The sequence below is a fragment of the Podarcis erhardii genome (genome assembly GCF_964252035.2).
Source record: "Podarcis erhardii genome assembly, chromosome: 1".
Taxonomy (NCBI): Eukaryota; Metazoa; Chordata; class Lepidosauria; order Squamata; family Lacertidae; genus Podarcis; species Podarcis erhardii.
In genome coordinates, this window is record NC_138497.1 from 33798658 (window position 1) to 33823288 (window position 24631).

A 24631-nucleotide genomic window follows, 5' to 3' on the forward strand; every position below is an offset into this window, starting at 1 on the left:
GCCAACTGGAAGCAAGGGGGAAACCCATATTCAGCAACCACCAGCATAAATCATGTACAAAAAGAATGATGGTGCAGTATCGGTAGTCCCTCTATCCTAAAAAGGAGATGGGAGAAGCTTCAGAGTTACAATTCGCAGCTAAGAAGAGACTGCTGGATCAAGCCAATGGCCCATGTAGACCAGCATCCTGTTCTCACGGTGGCTGACCAAACACCTGTGGGAAGCATGCAATTTAGGCATGAGCACGAGAGCATCTTAAAGGTAAAGGTAAAGGGACCCCTGACCATTAGGTCCAGTCGTGGCCGACTCTGGGGTTGCGGCGCTCATCTCGCTTTATTGGCCGAGGGAGCCAGCATACAGCTTCCAGGTCATGTGGCCAGCATGACTAAGCTGCTTCTGGTGAACCAGAGCAGCACACAGAAACGCCGTTTACCTTCCCACCGGAGCAGTACCTATTTATCTACTTGCACTTTGATGTGCTATCGAACTGCTAGGTTGGCAGGAGCAGGGACTGAGCAATGGGAGCTCACCCTGTCATGGGGCATCTTGCCCACCTGCAATTTCCAGCAACTGGTACTCAGTGGCATCATGCAGGGAAAGGTACTCAGAGGCATCATGCTGGCTGGTAGTCGCTGCCCTCCATCTAGTAATCCATGCTGCGAGAAGCTATTAGGCAAGATGGTAGTGGGCAGGAACAACAGGAACACTAGGCCTCCCTAATACCCATTCCTGTCCCAAAGGCACTGTGTTTAATCCTTCCTGAGCTCTGCACCACAATTGCATTTTCAGAGTGGGAAATGATGTGGAAGACATTGCCTGTGAGGTGTCCCACATCCTAGCTATCATTTTTGACCCTGACCCAGCTGTAGTTGGGGGGCAACTACTCAAAGAATCATAGAGTTGGAAGAGACCACAAGGGCCATCGAGTCCAAACCCCTGCCAAGCAGGAAACACCATCAGAGCACTCCTGACATATGGTTGTCAAGCCTCTGCTTAAAGACCTCCAAAGAAGGAGACTCCACCACACTCCTTGGCAGCAAATTCCACTGTCGAACAGCTCTTACTGTCAGGAAGTTCTTCCAAATGTTTAGGTGGAATCAGGGGGGCCGACTTATAAAAAATATTGGGGGGGGCGGGGGCCCATACCGACTTATAAAAAATATTGGGGGGGCGGGGGCCCATACCGACTTATAAAAAATATTGGGGGGGCCCAAGACCTCCAAACCGCTGCTGCTGGGGGAATGAAAGGGGCGAGCCCCGGGCTGCCCCGACCTTAAGTGAACCTGTGAGGGCCCGCCCTATGCGGCAGCCGATTGGCTGCCGCCGTGGGCGGTAAATATTAATGAGCTAGGGGGAATCCCTGCTTCTCGCGGGGCTGACGCCAGCCCCGCGAGATTGTTGATGGGTCGAGAGCCCGCAACCCCACCCCCTCTCTAGATCGGGAGTGGCTTTGTTTTAACTCATTACTGAATGTATTTTAAAAGGTAACTATCGTCAAACAAGGAAAATAAAAAATACCAACATAATTTTGTGATTTTACAAAGCATAATATAACTAATAATTTTCTTAAATTATTGGGGGGGGCAGAGCCCCCCCCAAACGAATTTTTGAGGGGGCTCGGGCCCCCTCAGGCCCCATGGAGTCGGCGCCTATGGGTGGAATCTTCTTTCTTGTAGTTTGGAACCATTGCTCTGTGTCCGCTTCTCTGGAGCAGCAGAAAACAACCTTTCTCCCTCCTCTATGTGACATCCTTTTATATATTTGAACATGGCTATCATATCACCCCTTAACCTCCTCTTCTCCAGGCTAAACATGCCCAGCTCCCTTAGCCGTTCCTCATAAGGCATCGTTTCCAGGCCTTTGACCATTTTGGTTGCCCTCCTCTGGACACGTTCCAGTTTGTCAGTGTCCTTCTTGAACTGTGGTGCCCAGAACTGGACACAGTACTCCAGGTGAGGTCTGACCAGAGCAGAATACAGTGGCACTATTACTTCCCTTGATCTAGATGCTATACTCCTATTGATGCAGCCCAGAATTGCATTGGCTTTTTTAGCTGCCGCGTCACACTGTTGGCTCATGTCAAGTTTGTGGTCAACCAAGACTCCTAGATCCTTTTCACATGTACTGCTCTCAAGCCAGGTGTCACCCATCTTGTATTTGTGCCTCTCATTTTTTTTGCCCAAGTGCAATACTTTACATTTCTCCCTGTTAAAATTCATCTTGTTTGTTTTGGCCCAGTTCTCTAATCTGTCAAGGTCGTTTTGAAGTGTGATCCTGTCCTCTGGGGTGTTAGCCACCTCTCCCAGTTTGGTGTCATCTGCAAATTTGATCAGGATGCCCTTGAGTCCATCATCCAAGTCGTTGATAAAGATGTTGAATAAGACTGGGCCCAAGACAGAACCCTGTGGCACCCCACTAGCCACTCTTCTCCAGGATGAAGAGGAACCATTGATGAGCACCCTTTGGGTTTGGTCAGTCAGCCAGTTACAAATCCACTGAGTGGCAGCATAGTCAAGACCGCATTTTACCAGCTTCTTTACAAGAATATCATGGGGCACCTTGTCAAATGCCTTGCTGAAATCAAGGTAGGCTACATCCACTGCGTTCCCTTCATCTACCAGGGTTCTACCAGGGTTGAACCCCTGGATACAGATGTTCATTCCTCCTTTGCGTCAGAGATGCTCTGAGGCAGTCAAACAGGGCTCAGGTGAGTGTTGCAGTGTAGCTGTACATCTAGATATTTATCTGTATCAACAACATGCACTAATATCTTGGGCTGAAACAGGGTAGGTGGGTGTGGGTGTTAGTGCTTTAAAGACCCTGCAAGATTTGTTTGAGCAGAACTCATAAGTGTAGATTGTAAGTAAAGATGCTGCTATCATCATGTCACGTTGCTGTCTGTCTCTTGTACAGTTTCTTGAATTAAAGTCACGTTGCTGTCTGTCTCTTGTACATTTTCTTGAATTAAAGTCACGTTGTTGTCTGTCTCTTGTACAGTTTCTTAAATTAAAGTCAGTGCTGTTTTTCTAGGGGGGGGGGAAGGGTGCCAGAACTCACCAATGAGAGGTGCCGGAACTGAGTTCCAGCGAGTTCTGGCTGGGGGGGGAAGCCCTGATTGAAGTGAATGTGTTTTGAGTCGGGACAAGAGGTCAATCCTAAGGCACTTGCTTGGAAATGCATTCCACTGAAGACAATGGGACTTCTTCCAAGGGCTGTGTGAAGGATCAGGGCGAAAGCTTTTGCAGGTCTGGATCATAAGGAATTATTTGCGCAACCATAATTAGTGTAGGCTTTTATAGAATAAAAATTGCTTTAAAAGGCTGAAGTCATTTCTTTTTCCATTCCCCATTTTAGGGTAATTGGAAGATCAATACTTGAAACAATGTCAATGGGACCTCTTTTATTTAAATCCTCTGCTCTGATAAATGGGTCTGAAATTGATATAAAAGAGAGCTCAGCTACATAATTTCATCTTGCACTTTGCCTCCTATGCATGTCTTACATGTTCTTAGACAAATGTAAATACTTTATAATAACATAAATGAAGAACAACTTTTAAAGAGCCAGGAAAAAACCCAACAGTACGTTGTTCAATGGGCTCCATTAACTGATTCCTGTACTTCAAACAGCATTATTTTCAACAACTAGCCTATTAATATCCTCCCATTTACAAACCAGCAGGTATAAGGTTATCAAGGTCTGACCTTCCCTTAAAGGATGAAGACTGTATCAACAACCTATGCCATTAATTCTTATTTCCACAACAAGCATACTTGTTTTAACTATTATTTAGAGACACTCATACTTCATGGGACATTCAGAAAAAAGATTATTTGTTCATGAAAATAAAATGTTAACTACAAGCGCTTTGATATTTGTAATACATGCTTTTGTTTTTTAAAAAAATGGTTTCACCTTGTTCCTTCCTATCCCCAGCTTTGCTGTGGTCATGCTAACATGTCACAGCTATGTAAAATACTGCTCCCTATGAACTTGGATTCCACATGAACCAAAGCAAATTATTTACTTAAGATGGGATTGTAAAGGTAGCCCCCCCCCCCCGCAAGTTGCAATCTTGGTGAGAGAGTCGGAATCATTATTCATTGCATAATCCTGTTTTTTTTAAAAAAAAAACTTCACCTTTCTTTTTTTAAAAAAAGAATTAAAATTAAATAGAGACAAGGAGAGTAGAGGCAAGGAGAAACTGTCACACTGTATACAAATAGGCTTCTTTCTTTTTTCCTAGTATTTTTCTTCCTCTTCACAAAATAGGATTTTTCATAGAAGTGATATGAGCTGCATGAAAGATGGAGGGGGGGGGCACGAGCTCAGGATTAGTGTGTTTAATTTCTAGACTCTGATCCACATGGTGAAGAAATGGATATCCAGGCAAGTGCTTTTTGCACTGTTTTCAACAAAAAGGATTCTGTGAAATTAGGCTTACATGCCTAGGGTAAGGTTACCAGATTCTTTTTCAATGAATCCGGGGACACTTTTCAACTTCCTACTAAATAGATGGATTTTGTCAGGGGACTGATTTGTAAATTCGGGGACTGTCCCCGGGAAACGGGGACGTCTGGTAACCTTAGCCTAGGGTGCAGTATGGCATGTTTATTATATCTGCCCTTCCTCCAGCTGCAGGTGTGCAGGGATGACAGGTGCTGCCCTCCCTGGCCAGCTGCTCTTGCAGCCCCATTTTAGTCTTTAGCAGCACAATCCTATACAGGATTACAGTCATACCTTGGGTTAAAGACGCTTCAGGTTGAGCATTTTCAGGTTGCGTTCCGTGGCGACCCGGAAGTAACGGAACGGGTTACTTCCGGGTTTCATCCCTTGCGCATGCACAGACGCTCAAAATGACATCACACGCATGTGCAGAAGCGGTGAATAGCGACCCGGAGACATGGGTTGTGTTCTGCTCAGGATGCGAATTGGGCTCCAGAATGGATCCCATTCGCATCCAGAGGTACCACTGTATTCAGAAGTAAGATTTACTGTATTCCTTATGATTTATACCCAAGTAAACGTGCATATGCCTGTTGTTTTTGTCCATGGAGTTTTCTTGGCAGGGATACTGGAGTGGCTTGCTGGTTCCTGCTCTAGGTGGATCACGTTTAGTCAAAACTCTCCACTGTGACCTGTCCATCTTGGGTGGCCCTGCATGGCATAGCTCATAGATTCTTTTGAATTATGGTGCTGGAGGAGACTCTTGAGCAGGGGTCGGCAACATGCAGCCCATGGGCCAGATACGGCCCACGAAGACTGTTTTACTGGCCCACAAACCAAGCCACCCACTCGGCAAGCCGCCCCCCCACGCTGCACTAAAGCAGCGTGGAAACTCGCTGCGTGGCGCCAGAAATGGCTTCTGCGCACGCGCAGATACCAAAAGTCGCGTCTGCGCATGTCCAGACGCCGAAAATTGCTTCTGCGCAGGCACAATTTTCGGCATCTGGGCATGCGCAGAAGCACTTTTCGTCGCCGCAGACATGCACAGAGGCGGTTTTCAGCATCACGCTGCACCAGTCCAGCCCACAGATGATCTCTGTGGGAGTGATCCAGCCCATGGCCGGTAAAGCTTGCCGACCCCTGCTCTTGAGAGTCCCATGGACTGCAAGAAGATCAAACCTATCCATTCTTAAGGAAATCAGCCCTGAGTGCTCACTGGAAGGACAGATCGTGAAGCTGAGGCTCCCATACTTTGGCCACCTCATGAGAAGGGAAGACTCCCTGGAAAAAACCCTGATGTTGGAAAAGATGGAGGGCACAAGGAGAAGGGGACGACAGAGAACAAGATGGTTGGACAGTGTTCTCGAAGCTACCAGCATGAGTTTGACCAAACTGTGGGAGGTAGTGGAAGACAGGAGTGCCTGGCATGCTCTGGTCCATCACTTATTCCTGAGTATTTGGGCAAGATCCTGTGTCACACAAGCAGGCTTCCACTTCTACAGCTGAACTTCTCCTTCCTCTCCTGCCCTCACACCCCACATGGCTATCTGGCTGTTAAGGAGACCCCCTGAAGCAGATTTGGGGACACTGGGGAGTTGAGAAATTGGAGGTCCCATCGCGCAAGCAGACTTCCCTTGTGCCTACTGGCAGACATTCTTGGACATCATCCTTTGTTCTGAAATATTCATACGCTGCCTTTTTGAGAGAAACTCATTCAAGGTGGCTTGAGAGAGCCCAGATCAACAGAGCTGTTCTGCTGGCTGCACTAAGATTGTAGCCAAAATGAATACTGACCCATGATCCAAGGGTAACACACACAGCGCATCAAACACAACAACCGCACACCCTACATTCATTTCAAGCAGTTAGTTCCTGGTCAGTCAGTTCTGTTGTGTGCCAGAAGAAAATTGTGACCCGGAGACTGTTTGCTCATGCTGATTATATCTCACCAATACTCTCAATTCAACATTTGACTAAATGATTGCAGTAGGAAAATGTTTTGGAAAGTTTCCCAGGAAGTATCGGCATGACATCACATATTATTTTCTTTGCAGTGCCTTAGAAATCTACCTTTGTTGGCATTTTGAAACAAAAGCATGAAATTCTCATAAAAGAGACAGGATCTTATCTTGCTGTTTCAGCAGTCTATGTAGCATGGCTAGGAAGAAACGGAGATAATTTTATTAAAGAAGTCTTTCAAAATCTGTATTGAATGATGTGTCTTTACATTATTGCACTAGACTTACAAAAATACATAATATATTAATATTTTATAATGCGAGGAAATATCATGTCAATTTTCAAATCGTTCCTTTTCATGGTTAATCTTCAGCACGCATCTGCAAGCTCGAGGAGGCTTTCCGAAACTATATTCACAACTTTATTATTGTCCAAGGAAAACAGGCCATCTTGAAAAGATTATACTGTTAAGGGGAAAGAGTAAAAGAGAGCAATTGGGATCCAAAAGGCCGTGAAATGATGCTTGATAAAGAATACAGAAATGCAAAAATGGAATTTTGTTAACATTATAAATAATACCTGTAGTACCGCCACCAATATGCCTATGAATGAAACATGCTTATGTACAACATTGTAAACTTTACCGAAAGTCTTTCTTTTTTTACATTCAATAAAGCATGAATTTAAGACAACTTTTCTCATTTTCCTTTTTTAAAATGACAACAAAGTTTTGGGCTGGAATTACTGAACACAGGTAAGCCGACAATTTACAGTACAGTTTTCTTTCACAGTGGTTAACATGGGGCATAACTCACCCACCTCCTGCATAAGCACCCATTGAAATGAATGGGAGGTGCACAAGAACTCTACCATGCTTGGGCAGGAGAACTTCCTGGTGGATTGTGCCCTTGGCTTATTTTTAAAAATATATCTGCACAAAATTTCACATTAAATGCAGGCTCCCATTCTGTCCAGGTCCTTCCCATCCACAAATCTTTATATTAGTGTGATGATACCATGATTTCAGAAGATTAGGTACCATATGGAGGAATTTTCTCAGCCCTAATGCAGAGAACATAAGTCACACTCAAGTGCCATTGTAATCAGTGGGTTGGATCCAGAGTCTGTGTGAGCAGAACACAGAACAATTCTGCTGAATGGGGAGGGGGCATTTTTGCTAATTTCCCCCATGGCCCTTGAAAGGTCACTCCAGAGAGTTGCAGAGACCCTCTGAAACAGTGTGAGACGCTGTAGGGGAGAGGAAATTGGAGAAAATTACTTTCCCCTCTCGTTGTACAGCAGACCTTTTTTGGATCTTAATCTCTTCTGCAAATGGAAAGTGCAGAATGGACACTCTGAAACCAACCCACGGGGATTTGAGGGGGTCACGTTAAGTTCTCTGCTGTAGAAACAAAAATGCTTTTCATGAGATGCAGGTGTCTCCACCCTGTGCCCAAAATATACTCAAAAGAACTGTCAAAATTTGGATCGTTTAAGGTAAAGGCCATTGTTGAGAAACGAAAACAACACATGGCTAGGATGTCACCTTTCAGGCAACAGAAAGAAAACAGAAATGAGTCGAGTAGTGGGAACGCAAATTATGACCAAGGTCCTTATTTACAGATAGAAAACAAAAGTTAAATTGCCTTTGTAATCACAATAAAATACAGGATAAATAACAGAGCCATGTATTCATTTGCTTTTCTTGTTTGTTACTAGAAGAGGTCAACTGTCTGTTAACCAAAACTCTTCTCCATTTGTCCATACAATTTATTTATCTAATTTGCGGAAAAAAGAACGATTGAGTGATCCAGAAGAGAACTTCTGGTTTTGGTCGCCTTTCTTAGTTACGATTGTAGCATTATCTACTGGTTTTCCTTGACTGGGTTTTCACAAATCTGAAACAATTGCACGTTGGAGACACTCCTGTTGCTTAGAATAAATATGTGTGGTTTCACCAATGAATAGCCCTCTGAGGGTTGTAAGGTCTTCTCGATGCAAAACAGTGCAAGGGGCAGCAACACATTTATCACTTTCTTAGGTTATTTACACTTACTGAACCCCAAGGATTATTATTATTATTATTATTATTAATGAAGGGAAAAAATATTTCAAATGTCAGCAGCCCCATAAGGTCCATCTGTTAGAAGGTATTACAGGGAAAGTGACTGGGCTGGGCTGGCTTCAAATTGTTCTGCCATGTTTCTGATATCAGAGTGCAGAGGCCGTGACAGAGTGACTACCTTCTCTGGCTGTCTGCATACCCTTGAAAGCCAGCGACGCAGGGATGTCACAGTTGTGGGACGATAGCGGAGTGCCTCCAGCATGCTGCCAGCCATGGCCAGCTACGTAACCAGAAGGAGCGGCACTATACGCCATGTACGGAGAGACTTGCGCTGCCGTGGGATAAGGCGCCATTGTTGGTGCAGAGACAAAACTTCCAACAGTGGGGAGACAACTTGGTGCCTGAAAGAGAGGAGAGGAAATAATAACAATTACTAAAAAAGAATAAACACGTGGATTTTTAAAAACGGGGGCAGCCCTGCCGTTAGGCAGAGTGAGGCAATGGCCTCAGGCAGCAGACTTGAGGTGTCATGAAAAGGCAAGTAATTGTTAAGCTATTAAATGGTTGTATTATATTTTTACTGCTTCAGATGGGGAGAGGCACTAGTGGGATTTTTTGCCTCAGGTACCAGGTACTTTGAGTGAGAGGTTTGGGGGGAGGGGAGACATTTCTACTGTTTTTCCTCATGAAGCAGAATGCCCTGGACCAGCTCTTAGTTTTTTTAATTACCAACTAACGTAATAATGTTGACTTCAGAGGTGCCATTTCAACTTTCCAGGATGTGGTGAACAGCCAGACTTAAAAACCCAATGGCTTTTAGGTACATCTTTACAGTGTAAATACTATATTGTTTCTTTCACCTCATAACAACTACTGCAAGCTTCTTAATGCTGTAAAATTACTTCCAAAAATATAAGTGGTACACTTGTTGTGGTTTTGAGTGGGCTATGCTGTTTACTGTTGCTGGGCTTGTTTCTATTTCATTTGCTCGGAGGATGGTTTAACCCAATTGACATCTTTTAAGTTTTGATTTTAACCATACCGACTGGGGAACCCTGTTGAACGAAAATCCTTCATTAACTAGAGAGCATATTTGATCTGTAGAAAATGCAACTTGAAAAAAGAGACATTGCACATAACTTTTGTAAACCAAGAAGTCTTTAATATATATGTTTAAAAAAAATAAAATTGGTGCCCCCATATATATCTAATTCAAAATATAACAATAATAAACTGTAAAATAAAATTATATTTTTCAAAAAGAAAAAAAAAAGAAAGTGTATGTGATTTTACAGTCTCTTCTGCTTTCTAGCTTGCTTTCAAAACACACACCAAAGCAAAAGGCATTCATATAATCACTTGGTGAAACACCCTAAGATGATGTTTACATACTTTCTTGAACAGGGACTACCAAATTTACATCCGATTGCTGTGCTCATTGAAGCCTCACTGGAATTAAAGTGAGCGGCACAGGAGCACTGCCAAACCCATTTCTATGGAATTCTTGCTGAAGAACGTTCTGGTGGAACCTCCCCCCCCCCCCCAAAGAACAACAACAACAACACTGATCATTAAATCCAGCCCTTGTATTTTAAGGCTTCATTCCTGGAGAAATAAAGTATTAAAAACACAGACAAAAAAGAACAAATCTCTCTCTCTCTCTCTCTCTCTCTCTCTCTCTCTCTCTCTCTCTCTGTGTGTGTGTGTGTGTGTGTGTGTGGTGATCTTGTCTTGAGGACAGGAGGCATTTGGTGATTTAAAGAACAAACTTCTTTTATTTAAGTAAAGTGTCATTCACTGTGAATTCCTACAGAGACAGAGGGTAGCCTCTCCCTTCTTTATACAAACAGACACCTGGACCACCAGCTTGCACAAACACCCATGGAGAGCAGTCAACAACTTCAGGCCCAATCCTGCTGTCATTCTACTGAGGAGAGACAGCAGACATTTTAAAATTCCAAATTTATGGGAATTTAAAGAACGAAAGCCACAGCTTGGGCAATCTACAGTTGCAGGTCATCAGGCACTGCTCTTACACCAAGTCATTGTGAAAACAGCAAAGAGTATTTGGTTGCCTAAAAAGTTAGCGATGCCATAATATTCTCTGCTGTTTTTGATGCAGTGGACTAATACAGCTAGCGACCCCTCTGGAAACCATTAGAATCCCCTGTAATTTAACTGAATAGAGAGAAGTGTGTAAATATTTTGTTTGGCATGTTTGTATTGTATCCTCTCTTCAAGGATTTCAGGGTGGCTTATGTGAGGTTATCTCATTCTCTCCTTAGAAGTGTCTCTGCAGATAAAATTACCATATTTTTTGCTCTATAAGACTCACTTTTTCCCTCCTAAAAAGTAAGGGGAAATGTGTGTGCGTCTTATGGAGCGAATGCAGGCTGCACAGCTATCCCAGAAGCCAGAACAGCAAGAGGGATTGCTGCTTTCACTGTGCAATTTTTCAGAATTCAGAATTTTTTTCTTCTTGTTTTCCTCCTCCAAAAACTAGGTGCGTCTTGTGGTCTGGTGCGTCTTATAGAGCAAAAAATACGGTAATCCTCATTTACTCCTTGTCCGGACCCTTTTGGGCTCTGGTGCAATTCAGTGGGAGGGGTGAAGGGCTGCTGCGATTTCACAAATCGTCACAGTAGAACTGCAAGTGGTGGCAGTTCAATGGATATGAACCATATCATAAGCCCAGTCCCTGTCCTCAAGAGGGTGATGGACCCAAAACCATCTTAACTGGGACACTGATTTGAACTTTGATTCCCCCCCTCTGCAAGTCCTCCACACCTGATCTTATTGGTGTCTTCTAGAGATCTAGAAGGAGATACTATCTTAAAACAGGATACTTCCATCCCAAGTACTTTTTTTTTTCCTTTCCACCTTTTAAACACCTGAATGCCAAAATCAGTTTGCCATGTGGCATATATGGATATACGGCATAACAGAGTGTTGGAATGAGGTTTGGGGGAGCAATTCAAATCCCCACTCAGCCAGGAAGCGCACTGGTGTCTCTTGGCCTAACCTACCTCACAGGGTTGTTGTGAGGATAAAAATGGAGAAGATGAAAGCCATGTATACCAACTTGAGTTCTTTGGAAATTTTTTAATGATAGTTAAAATTTATTTACCACACATGTCCCATTACACTGTACCCTATTAAATAATAAAAGATCCCTCTACTGTTATGTTACTACCCCTGTGAAGGGGGTAGTATATACATATATTTATACATATATATATATATGACTCCCAAGCAAAACATCTCTAACTGAAGTTATTAATATGGAGAATAGAAAGCAAGAGAGACCATTTTAAAAACAAAGCCAAAATCTACATTCCAACCAACATAGGTCATTTGAATGACAAACACAGGGAACTGAAAATCTGATTCAAATGTCACTTTTCAAAAAGGCCGTGCAATCCTACATATGCTTGCCTCGAAGGAAGTTCTACTGAATTCAGTAGGCCTTACACTCAAGCAAATATGGCTAGAGTTCCAGGCATGTTGTTGGGACTAGCTTGAAATTTAGGCTGCCTGGGTTAACGGTGGAATTGACACCCATTTGTTAATCTGGCATTTCTGACAAGAACTACATTCACTTGAAGTTGAACTGGAGGGGATTAAATTCCAAGGCCCAGCAAATATTGGGCCAATAATTCAATGGAAGGAAATGAACACCAAAATACAAAATCAGGAGTTGGGAGAACCCTGCGGTGTTTATGGGCTTGTAAGGTACTTCGAAGTCTTTACTTAAGTGCTGGGTTTTGAGAAACATTTTTTTAGTTCTGTAAATATTACTCACATAATCGAAGCCATTGTTTATGAAAGGAAATTTAATTATTTAAGAAGTGCTTCTAGCTGAATGTAACCTATGTTCTTTTCCCTTTTCGCTCCCACCCCCCTTTTGCCTCCTCTTTAAGGGGCAAAATCCACAGGGGAGATGTTTTGGATTGTTTCAATGGCTCAGAATTAACGTTTTGCAAGAGTCAAAGAGAACTGGAACTTCAGAAGATCTAATGCTAACCCCCTTGCCTTTTTGATGCTTTATATATTTAGAAAAATGCATTTTTACAATTTTGCTGCGGCTGATGTAGAATATACAGTGCAAAAGGCCTGTGTCAGGAGTTACCCCTCAATTACATAGCTGTCAACTTTTCCCTTTTTTTAAGGGAAATCCCCTTATTCCAAATAGGATTCCTCATAAGAAAAGGGAAAAGTTGACAGCTATGCAATTATACTAAATTAATCTGTGTCACTCGGTATATGGAATCAAAGAGTTAAAATGGGTTCAGATGCACAGTTGTGCTTATCAGTGTTGTGCTAAAGAAGCTGAAGGGACTGCTAAACATCTGACATAATAAAAGCCTTTCTGGACCCCATGATCTGCAGTGTGCATCTGGCTCAGGATAGCATCTAATGTCCTTGTCCTCAGGTTGTGCGTGTTTAGTCTATTGCAGGGGTGGCCAATGTGTTGCCCTCCAGATGTTGCTTGACTACAGTTCCTATTATCCCTGACCTATAGCCATGCTGACTGGGGTTGATGGGGACTGTAATACAACATCTGGGAGACACCATTTTGGCTACCTTACGTCTATTGTCTAAACACACCTTTGGCACCTGCATCGGTGGCACCATCTTGGGATGAAAGGGTGGATATTTTTGGATGGTTGGTGGAGATGGATGCTCAAAGGTCACATGAAAGAATGTGACAAGTTATAAGAGTAAATAGGTAAAGAAACTCATATAGGATCCAGGAATAGACAAGTAGCCAGTGTAAGGATTTAAGGAAGGGTGTCACATGGTCAGAGCAATGACAGAAGTGAATAATTTGGGTGGCAGAAGGTATAAGAACTGTATGCATATTGCCTTGGCCCCATTCACACAGATAAATCTACACACTGACAATCTGAATGTGAGTAGGGCCTGTTCAGACAGTACACTTAGCATGAGTAGGTTGGGGGTGCACATTGAGTCTATATGTCATATCAACCAAAAAGGGTTGTGATGTCTCAACATACATACATGATACTCTTTTATACACAAGACTAAGGAAGCTTTATCAAAGCTGGTCTATGGTTCATTATGAAACCAATCCTTTGGGTGGAGGAAGGGGGTCATATCTGTTTTTGCAGCAAAGTGCTGGTCGGGAAAAGCTTCTCAGACCAACCACCAGCCTGCATTGAGAAATCACTTCAGCTTGGAATAGCAGATAGCTGGAAACAGGACAGATTCCAGCTGAGCTTAGTGTTGATTCGCACAACCTATCCAGTGGGCATCAGCCTTGAGAAAAGCCCACCTCAATCTGACTTTGAAGCATTTCAGCCAGTGCTGAGCCTCTCTTGGCCTGTCACTGTGTGGTAGAGATACACAAGAAGCTGCTTTACACCAAATCAGACTATTTGTCTATCTAAACCAACATTGTCTATTCTGAAAGTAGCTCTGTCTAGAGTGTGTCAGGTCTGGAGACTGTCCTTTTAAACCTTCAGCTCAATCCTTCTAACTAGAAATGCCCTTCTTCATGCAAAAGATGTGCTCTGCCACTGAGCAATGGTTCCTCCTGAATACTGAGAGAGACACCTGCCTTAACAAGGAAAGTCCAGCAATAAGTATACTGTAGTTCAGTCATTTTAAAAAAATCAAAAACTGAATAGTAAACATATAAGAATGATAACTAAAAGTGATCCCGCTAGACATTGCCCTCAAGTACATAGAGGCCACCATAAAATTATCACAAGTGGTCACCATTAAACAGCAAGCTGCTAAAAACCATACACCAAGTGAGCAAGAGACAGAGATCACCATCCAAATGGTTGGGGTATACACAATAATTCTTAGCTCAGCAACAGAAAGATGTTAGACTTGGGGCCAGACACACAGCCCTGGGGAAGAAGAAGAAGAAGAAGAAGAAGAAGAGGAGGAGGAGGAGGAGGAGTTTGGATTTGATATCCCGCCTTATCACTGCCCTAAGGAGTCTCAAAGCAACTAACAATCTCCTTTCCCTTCCTCCCCCACAACAAACACTCTGTGAGGTGAGTGAGGCTGAGAGACTTCAGAGAAGTGTGACTGGCCCAAGGTCACCCAGCAGCTGCATGTGGAGGAGTGGAGATGCGAACCCAGTTCCCCAGATTACGAGTCTACCACTCTTAATCACCACACCACACTGGCTCTCGGAAAGCATTCCAAAGAGGAGGAGCCACTGCAAAAAAAGAAGGCCCTATAAAGGCCCATATGAAAAGAAGTTCATATGAGGAAAGGCACTCCATAAGAATCATCTAAAAAGCAGCACTCTGACTTTGGCCCTGAAAACGACCCAATTCCAGTGCTGATGGTATCAGCATGATCACACTTCCTGGTCCCAGTTACAAGTCTGACTACCAAACGTTGCACATTTTTCAAAGGCAGCACCACATTTAACACAATATAGTAGTCTAGGCACAAGATTACCAGAGCATAGTCAACTGAAGTCAAGCTATCTCCATCCAGACAGTGGGGCCAGCAGCCAAAGCTTGTAGAAAGTGTTCTGTGTCCCAGAAGCCACCCAGGCTTCCAATGACAGTGATGGATCCTGAAGCAGTCTCTAAAACTATGAACCTTCCTTGAGGATTATTATACCAGAAGTTGAGCTAAATTTCTTAAAATCAATCCATCATTAGCTCCTGCTTCTCTAGGCATGGCTTAGCCTCTGCACCATCACGCTCAGACTGCAAGATGCAGCAAATTTCAAAATGGATTGCATCAAGGCACAGTTATTCCTTAACCATGTGCTACGGAAAGAAATATGAAAACATGATTGTGTAAATAGAAAAGATTTCAGCGTTTGACAGCTGTTCTTTCATCACCCTTCTCTTTCAGGGCATTATCATTCCTCTGCAAACAGATTAATTCCCCCACTACCCATTTGAAAGCTGCAGCTCAGCAGAATATAAAGATGTGTGTCCAACAGACTAAACCTCACGTTTGCGAAATAGCTGTTAAAACTGTATGTTTGCATAACCAAGGGACATGGCAGCGCTGATACATACTTGCTGCTTCCACCCCCCTCTCCCCCCCCCCTTTGTTCTTTCAGAGGGAATGAAGCAATGACCTTAAATTCTATATAAACATATTTCTTGGAAATAACGCCCCATGTGTTCTCCAAAGATTGTACTTCTGAGTGTGGACTGGGATGCCAGTCATATATGAGTAATATTAAAAGGGTAATATAACGGGAAGAGGGTGTAAGCCAAGGGCAATACACAGGATGTGAACAGACTACATCACTCCTCTATTGGACAGTAAAGATGATTTATATAATCAAATCAATTTATGCAATCCCAAGAGAAGATTTGACCATTTGCCCAAATACAACTTAATCAGCAACTTAATTCCATCAGCGGTGGAATTCTTATTCACCAACGTGGAATTTAGTGTGCATTAACACTACAGTGGTACCTTGGTTTACGAACTTAATCCGTTCCTGAAGTCCGTTCTTAAACTGAAACTGTTCTTAAACTGAGGCACAATTTCCTTAAAGAGGCCTCCTGCCACTGGTGCCCTTCCACCGTTCAGATTCTGTTCTTAGACCGAGGTGAAGTTCGCAAACCAGGACACTATTTCCGGTTTTGCGGAGTTCGTAAACTGAATCATTCTTAAACAGGACTGTTCTTAAACCGAGGTACCACTGTACTGTCTTTTTTTAGAATATAATATATTTTATACACACACACACACCACATCTTTTTTAAAAAATCAATCAGCCCTGCGCACAGTTCTCCAGAAGCAAGATTTCAAAAGTGAACTTCCAAATAAATAGCACCAGTGTGCTAGAATGGCATCCATATTCCTTTCCCACTGTTAATTCTACAGTGGGGAAGAGCACAAACATTTATGTGAGCAATGAGTCAACTAACTGAGCTCCTTTCCAGAGGAAATGTTATTTTATTTGCCTAAGAACCGGAAAAAAGAATAAGGACAGTATCCAGAACAGCAGTGGGCAACCTGTGCTGTTCCAGATGCTGCTGGAATCAGTTCCAGGCAGTGGGGACAATGCCCACAGATAATGGAAGGTGTAATCCAGAAACATCTAGAGAGCCCCAAGTTTCCCATCCCTAATCTAGAAGCCCTGGCATAGTATGAAAATGGCAACATTCAGAGGGACAGAGAAACTTGACCTTCATGTGCTAAAATTTCTAATAAAAAGCATATCCAAATGTTATACAAAGTTTCATAAGGACAGCCAGAAATGCTTTGGGACAAAACTAGAACAAAAAAATAGTTTTTAGGGTTTTCTGATTTATATTTTGTACACGTGTAGCAGGTACCCAATTCCACCAACAGAGATTTACAGCAGTCCTAAATTTTGCCAAATGTTAAATAAAGCAGCTACCACAAATAAGGAAAACTTGTAGGCAACATACTTGTTGTGACCATTCAACAGATGGCAAATTTTGCCCCAGAGGAAATCCTGGGCAGGATAAAAGCTGGTGAGGAAATACCTGATAGTTTGAGAGAGGCTTAAGTTCACATGGTTGACACACATTTTTATTTCGCCCCACTGCCAACTCTGGTTGAACAGGTTTTTCAGGCTTTTAAACAATTCAATATAATACAATACAAAAAAGCCCGTCAACATTTCTGCTTACTGTTAAGATCTGTGGCCACCAATCAGTCAACCAGCTTCTCCAGCATATTGGAAATTAAAACCTGTTTACCAGAGATGAAAGTAGGAGGAACAATTCCTTCTTCAAACCATCATCAATTCTCTGAAAGAAAATTATTGTTTGTCTCAAGATTCAGCAACTTTTTTTGAAAATGGGAAGAATATAAGGAGCAGCAAAGAAAGGACCACTATGTGCTTGCTATTATTTCAGTATCACAGATACAAAAAGCCTTTGCGCAGAAGGGGAATATTATTATTATTTTGTTTATGAAAGGATGACACAGAGAGCAAAGCCAACAAAGATCCTTTTTAGAATTCCCGTTTTTCAGAGCATGTAAGTAGCATCTCCAAACTACAGTCTGCCTTAACATAAGCCCACATTGAAGGAAAATCCGGTTCCTAAACTATACCTGAAATCCTGGATTGGATTATGACTTTAGCAGCACATGGATCAAGAAAGCTCAGAAAAAGACACAAAAAACCCAAAGTGACTGATCAGCATAATAGAGATCCATAAAGACCAATTGGCATGATTTTTAACCCATTCTGGGATCCTTAAAAGTGATGAAAGACTGGATATAAATCTAAATAAATGATGAAATTGCTTTCAAGAACCATACAGAAGGATAACTACTTCAGCAACAAATAGTTCTAGCTGTCATTTATCAGCCAATCTGAAATTATCCATCCATTGCAAATTAAGCCAATAATAAATCAATATCTTTACTTTTAGTAAAACCTAGGTCCCAGTAAGTGTCTTTGAGATTGGTGATAATTAATTAGATATTGTTTCTCTGCCCCAAGATTTGCTACATCCGCCTATACCCAAACATAGGTGCTAGTCAGCATTCCATATGGGTATATTAGCTAACAGTGTAGTCTCAAAACATCAAGATGTTACACTGGCATTGCAGAGGCATCACAAACCGCTAAAGCAAATTATTTAGGTTTGGAGGTGGGGAACCCACAGAGAAGAGTACTGTAATGTTTTGTTGTCAGTACCATTGCTCCATTCATAATATATTGCATAATTATTAGGTTATCACATTTCAAATAAATCTGCCGTTAGAAACAGAAACCATAAAATGTGATTGACTCTGCACCAGCAATTACTCACTTGCAAAAATATTGTGCAAACAGTAGGATACAACAAGAAGAAGTGGTTTCTTAGAGAGTCAGTCAATGAAAATCAAACCACAGTCTCTATTGGAAACATACTGGGATGGGGAAAGTTACAGGAGAAAGGGCTTATAAATTTCGAACCCCACTGGGAAACTGGGGCTAAATATTTTCAGATATTGTCTGCTGAAAGAAGAACACAGATGGATTTCATAGTGGAGACAGCACCACAACGAGGAGCTGGCAGCACTGTAGGAAGGGAGCAAAAATAGCCTACCAGCTGGAAGAGAAAAGCAAGTCAGATCTTGGCAAGTATTTAAATATGCAGTCAATGGAAAGGCTGGTCCAAGCGAAGGAGGCCTGATGGCTTGTTCTTCCCTCCATCCCCCCCGGTAAGAAACATGCACTCTCATGCCAATTTAGATTCTGATAGCGAGAGCCATAGCGGGCACCAGAGGGTGGTAAGACAGCACTGCATACCCATTGCAATACAAATCTGACTTATTAAACAGGGCGGCAAAATATGCAGGAATGGAGGAGACATGTGGTTCCATTCATTTCTGATTTTAATACGAGCCTACCTAATTTGTACTTTCTGAAATAAGATGCAAACTGAAATGTAGGCATCCTTTGAAACACATCCCAGAATTCTGCAATGCTGTTCTCCAAAGATGGTCAGTCTCCTTTTCATTGCAATCGCCATGAACTCTTGGATACCTCAAGGACTGCCGCCAGTGGCATAGCGTGGGGGGTGCAGGGGGGCCGGCCGCACCGGGCGCAACATCTGGGGGTTAGGGTTAGGGGTAGGGTTAGGGGGCGCAAATCCACGGGTTAGGGGGCGCAAATTACTTGCCTTGCCCCGGGTGCTGACAACCCACGCTACGCCACTGACTGCCGCTCTCCATATGACCCTAGCCAGACCCTGAGATCATCCTCTGAGGTCCTGCTTCATGTGTCTCCTCCACGGGAGGTCCAGAGGGTGGCAACACAAGAACGGGCCTTTTCTGCAGTGGTTCCTCATTTGTGGAATGCTCTCGCCAGGGGGGGTTGACTGGCGCCAGACAAAAATGTTCCTCTTTAACCAGAGTCCATTTCCCTAACACCCTAGCAAGGTATTCAGGTGATTCTTGTAAACCAGTGGCTCCACTGGGTAGGGTGAATGCACACAACCATTCACCAACTGGGTTCCACCATAGGCTGCATGCAACATCATACTAAGCAGATCATGTGAGCCCCCCCCCCGACTGACCCAGTGAGCCTTCTCACCCCAGAGTAACTTGGCCTTCTGTACCACTTAGTCAACTGGAACAGAGTATTTTTGCATACATGGGGCACCAGTGGCATAGTGTGGGAGGCATGGGGACCGTGGCCCCAGGCACATTTTTTTGAGGGGGCACAATCAGGTGCCCCCACAACAGGCTCTCTCATTGGAGCCTGGCTCTGGTACACAAGGGACAGCTTCCTTACACGACGGCCCAACGCTGGGCACAGAAGCAGTCAGGAAGGAAGGAGGAGGTCTCACAAGGGTTCACTGCAGCTCACCTGGGAAGGAAGCTTGGGAACAAAACACATTTGGGAGGTTCCTCATCATCATCATGGACCTCCAGATGTCCTCAGGTCCATCAATGATGCCTTGCCTGCCATCATCCACTCAAGAATTTTGACACTGAACAAAATAATTCCACTCATCCCAAGTAGCTACACATGCACAAGCAATCATATGAATAAGTATGAATAGGACGGATAAAGAAAACAGAGATGGACTGAAAGGAAAGGGCTTCCAACATTTTCCTAAGTCTTGAGAGAATGGGCCTGAGAACAAACAAATTCCACAAGAGGGTGCCATAACTGAAGAGGTCCTGCCACTTGCACTCACCAGTCTTGCCTCTGAAGGCCAGGTACTCAGAGAAGGGTCTCTCCTGATGACCTGAGTGCATAGGGGGAGGAAAGGTTACATATAGGAGAAGGCAATTCCACTATGTCCATATTCAAGAAAATTTATTCCCTAGGAAGGGATTCCCAGGTTCAATGTGAAATGTGATGAGAGGATTTCATAAGCATTTAGATTACCATATTCCTGGGATATCGAATCTGATGTCCTCCAGATATTGTTGGAGTACAACTTCCATCATCCCCAACTATTGGCCAGCCTGGCTGGGGCTGATGAGAGTTGCAGTCCAACAATATGGGGGGGGCACCATGTTGGCTAACCCTGGCATATTCCACCTGCAACAGTGGGTTCAGTTTAACTTCAGTGAACTTGCAAAGCCAGATCAAGTTGCAGCCTGACCAATTTTAAACCATCCACGAAAAGTTACCCATGTTTAAGGGGTGTGCATGTAGGTATAAAATTCTACTCTAAGGTTGTGTGATTCTAAACAGACTTAGGATGGTATTTAACCAAGTTTTACTCAGAGAAGACCCACTGAAATTATTTAACATGACTAAGTTAGGTCCATTTATTTCTACGGGAGGAATTTCATGTCCTGCTAAGGCGATTGCTCAGTGAGGGCAAGCATCTTGACTTGCAAGAGGGAGCAATCCTTTCTTTCCTTCCCCCATGCACTGTTCTGGGGTGGGGGGAGCATGTGGGTGGGTGGATGAGTGGAAGCCCCATTGCACAAGCAGAGGTCCTTGCACAGGGCTTCCACTGACAGGACCCATTAGTTGAATCCTGCCCAAAGGTCTATTCCAGGGTTTCCCAAACTTGGGTCTCCAGCTGTTTTTGGACTACAACTCCCATCCTCCCTAGCTAGCAGGACCAGTGGCCAGGGATGATGGAGACCGTAGTCCAAAAACAGCTGGAGACTCATGCTTGGGAAACCTGGTCTATTCCAAGGAAAACTTAGTTGAATACCACCCATATTTCTCAAGCCTTATGGGGAGTGAATTTCAACTGGACGCGTTACATATCTCCCCCATTCCTCTCATTGTCAAAGTGCAGAGTGTAAGTTATTTGAGGCAGAGACTTTCCTCTCAGCTTTTAAAAAAATAACCTTTGGTTACTCTGTAAAGTTCCTTTGTCATATAAACAAAACAGTAATTATAAAATATATGATTGGGATATGAGTAAGGAAGAGCTTGAATAAATTCTCTACCACATCCATTTCTGAAGCTACCACATGTACGACTCAAGGCACAATGCAGCTGGGGGAAAGAGATGTTCTCCACTACTGCACCACTTAAAGGTTCAGGAAGGTGATCCAGCTTACAGCCTAGAAACACGCAAGGCATGAAACTATGGTCAAGCATAACGCTTTCTTCTCCTTATAACTACTGCTTCTTCTTTCTGGGCAAATCAACCTGCACGTAAGCCAGCCAATAAGCGGAGAGAGAGAGAGAGAGAGAGAGAGAGAGAGAGAGAGAGAAAAGAACAAGCAGGCTTTTCTTGACCATCTATGCCAAAATTTCATTCTTACAGTGGCCAGCCTGATGTTCGTGGGCAGTTCCCCAACAGGACATTATTTGTTGTTGTTGTTTAGTCGTTTAGTCGTGTCCGACTCTTCGTGACCCCATGGACCAGAATCATAGAATTGGAAGGGACCCTATGGACCATCTAGTCTAATCCCCTCAATTCAGGAATATGCATCCATACATGGGATCAAACCCATGACCTTGGCATTATAAGCACCACACTCTAACCAACAGAGCTAACCAACAAGGCATAAGCACAAGAGAAAATTTCCTGGGGTTTGGGATCCACAGCAGGGCCTTCAGGAGCTGAACGGAGTCTGTTACTGCATAAACACACCGTACATTCTCAGTTTGATGATAGGCTTATCACCAGCTGTCAACTATTCCATCCCTATTTTCAGAAGCAACCTGCTTCTGAAGACCAGTCAATGAGAGCAATAAGTAAGGGAAGACTATGGTATGGATTTACCCAAAAACATCTATCTTCCTGGTTGGGAACAGAATGCAGGAGTATATGAGCCTTTTGATCCAGCCAGGCAGAGCTCTCCTTAGGTTCTTAAGCACAGCCTGTCCACAGAATATGAGAAATACAGAGGAACGAGTTCCACACACTGAAAGTATCTGTAGACAGAACCATCTTATAAATATACCGAGAAGCATGAGTTTTCAAAGACATTCACTTGCGAATTAAAGAATAACAAAAAACCAAACACAGACTTTCATCATCAAGCTACTAGCCAGGGAAATGTTATATATAACTCAGACAAAAATCCTTTGTAATCATCCCACTAAAATGCAGTGACTAAATGCAGAGTGTGTGTGTCTGTGTGTGCGCACGCGCTTTCCACTGGTGACAACTTCACTGACCTATGGCAGTGGCGTAAATGTGAAGAGTATTCAAGTGGTGAATCTGTCCCACTAACTTCAGGTTGGCCTATATTCTATGGATGCAATTACAAAACCACCACTTCCTGAGCAGAATCTGAGTAATCAGGTTTCATTCAGGAAACTGTGGAGATTAGGAAAACGGCATTCAGCCCTTAACCCACAGGCAAAACACGTATTTGACTATAGGAAGGGGGGGTTGGAATGCCTGTGACTTCTCTATATCACATTATCTGCTCTGTTCATTGAAAGGGCAGGATATAAACTAATTAAATAAATAAATAATCAATCAGTCTTAGTTACATATGTATAAAAGGTCCAGATATGCAACCAAATATCACTGGTGAGCAAAGAATACTGCATACTCCCCCCCCCTTTTTTTTCTTTGCTCATGTAAACACAGACAAGTTGTTTTCTATTTACATGGAGCGTAACAACCAAAGCTGCAACCGATTCAAATTTTTTATCAGAATGATTGCTTGCTTTTCAACTGGCTAATAAGTTAACCAATTTATTACATCTACATATTGACGAAATTAAGATCTAGTCTAGAAGCATTGTTTTGTTCTTAGATACTGAACCAGGTATGAGACAACTGCAAAAGGTACCAAGCACAATAACATACAAAAAGGATACCTTTGGCATTTATTTTGCCCCATTTGCCTACTGCAGTATGTAAATTAGATGAAAAAAAATTAACAAGCACACCCCTAACTCTCAGGCCCACCAATTTAAACCTTGCTAGAATTTGCATGTTTTAGTGTATTTTTTATCTCTGTTGGAAGCCGCCCAGAGTGGCTGGGGAAACCCAGCCAGATGGGCGGGGTACAAATAATAAATTATTATTATTATTATTATTGCATTTGCCAAATGTCCAGTTAAAGTTGGTTTTAGTAGGTCAGTCTACTGCTTAAACTCTTTGGGACTTCTAGCCTTACTAAGTACACAAAAGTTAGAGGAATTAGCACCATTCAACTGTTTATGAATGCCTGATACAAATAGTCTCTTGCATCTGATGAAGTGGACTCTGGCCCATGAGAGCTTACATTTGTTAGCCACTAAGGTGCCTTGAAATCTTGTTGTTTCACTCTTCTTTTATTGTTGATATGAGGATTGTTAAACACAATCCCTCATGCATCTAAACAGTTAACATCACTATTAACTCTTTCCTGAAAGAGATTAATGAAACTGGGGGAAGGAGAGAAAGAGGAGACCTATATTCAGCCACCTGCAGCATTCCCATTACCCCTGACCATTGGCCAAGCAGCGGGGACTGATGGGAGTTGAAGTCCAACAGCATCTGGAGAGCCAAAGGTTCCCCATCTATTCCCCAGCAATACTACTACATCATTAGGTAAGTGTTCTTTCTACGTGCTTAGAATCATACGCTGCGATTACACTAGTAGGATTGCAAGAAGTTTTGTAAGGAGGATTATGCGAAATATTGCAGAGAAAACTATGATAAGAATTATTAGTGAAGGAGTATTAAATGTAATACTGAAAATAATGAAATGCAGATTAAGTGATAAAGACTGAAAAATCTTCAGGTGCAGTTGATGGAAGTCCAAAACATTGTTTCAGATAAGAAAGTATGTTATATGATTTTTGTAAATTATTTGTAAAAATCAATTAAATTTTTTTTAAAAAAAAAAATAGTATCGTACACTGCATATACACCATGCAGTTAAAGCAATTCCCCAGAAGCTTGGGAACGACAGCCTGCTAAAGGTGCTGGGAAATAAAGCTCTATGAGGAGCAAAATACAATTCCTATTATTTTTCTGGGGTGGCAGAGATAGAGATGTGCTTCAAATGTATGGAATGTTGGAAGGGACCTCAAAGGCCATCCAATTCAATGCCCTTCTAATGCAGAAAACCGACTCCTCTTGCCCCCTCAATTCCAGTCATTCTTACTACAGCACTATAGATAGTCCCTGCCCCCCTAATATTATAAGGAGTGGGCCAGAGACAGCAGACACCAAGGGATGGAATTAAGGCTCTCTTGACGCATAATTTATAGGAGGAATTCAACACCATGCTCTTCTGGTCGTTCCATCAGCACAAGCATTTCTGTTTGCTAGATGGAGCAATATCCCTCTATTCCCC

The 24631-nt window shown here is 42.9% G+C and overlaps 1 protein-coding gene across 4 annotated transcripts in view; it reads right to left on the reverse strand.

Annotated features, from left to right (window-relative positions):
* Positions 1–6624: 6624 nt before the first annotated feature.
* Positions 6625–24631, reverse strand: part of PAX9 (paired box 9) — a 34109-nt gene continuing 16102 nt past the window's right edge. Inside the window, exons 4-6 of one of the 4 annotated variants that reach the window (XM_081864745.1) lie at positions 20104–20154; positions 8670–8871; positions 6625–6869 (exon numbers count right to left, since the gene is read on the reverse strand). In XM_081864745.1, the coding sequence (XP_081720871.1) occupies positions 6865–6869; positions 8670–8871; positions 20104–20154 (258 nt within the window). In that variant the 3' untranslated portion in view covers positions 6625–6864. Of the gene's footprint in view, positions 8872–20103; positions 20155–24631 lie in introns of all 4 variants that reach the window. The other 3 variants (XM_081864744.1, XM_081864743.1, XM_081864746.1) reach the window with 3 other exon arrangements.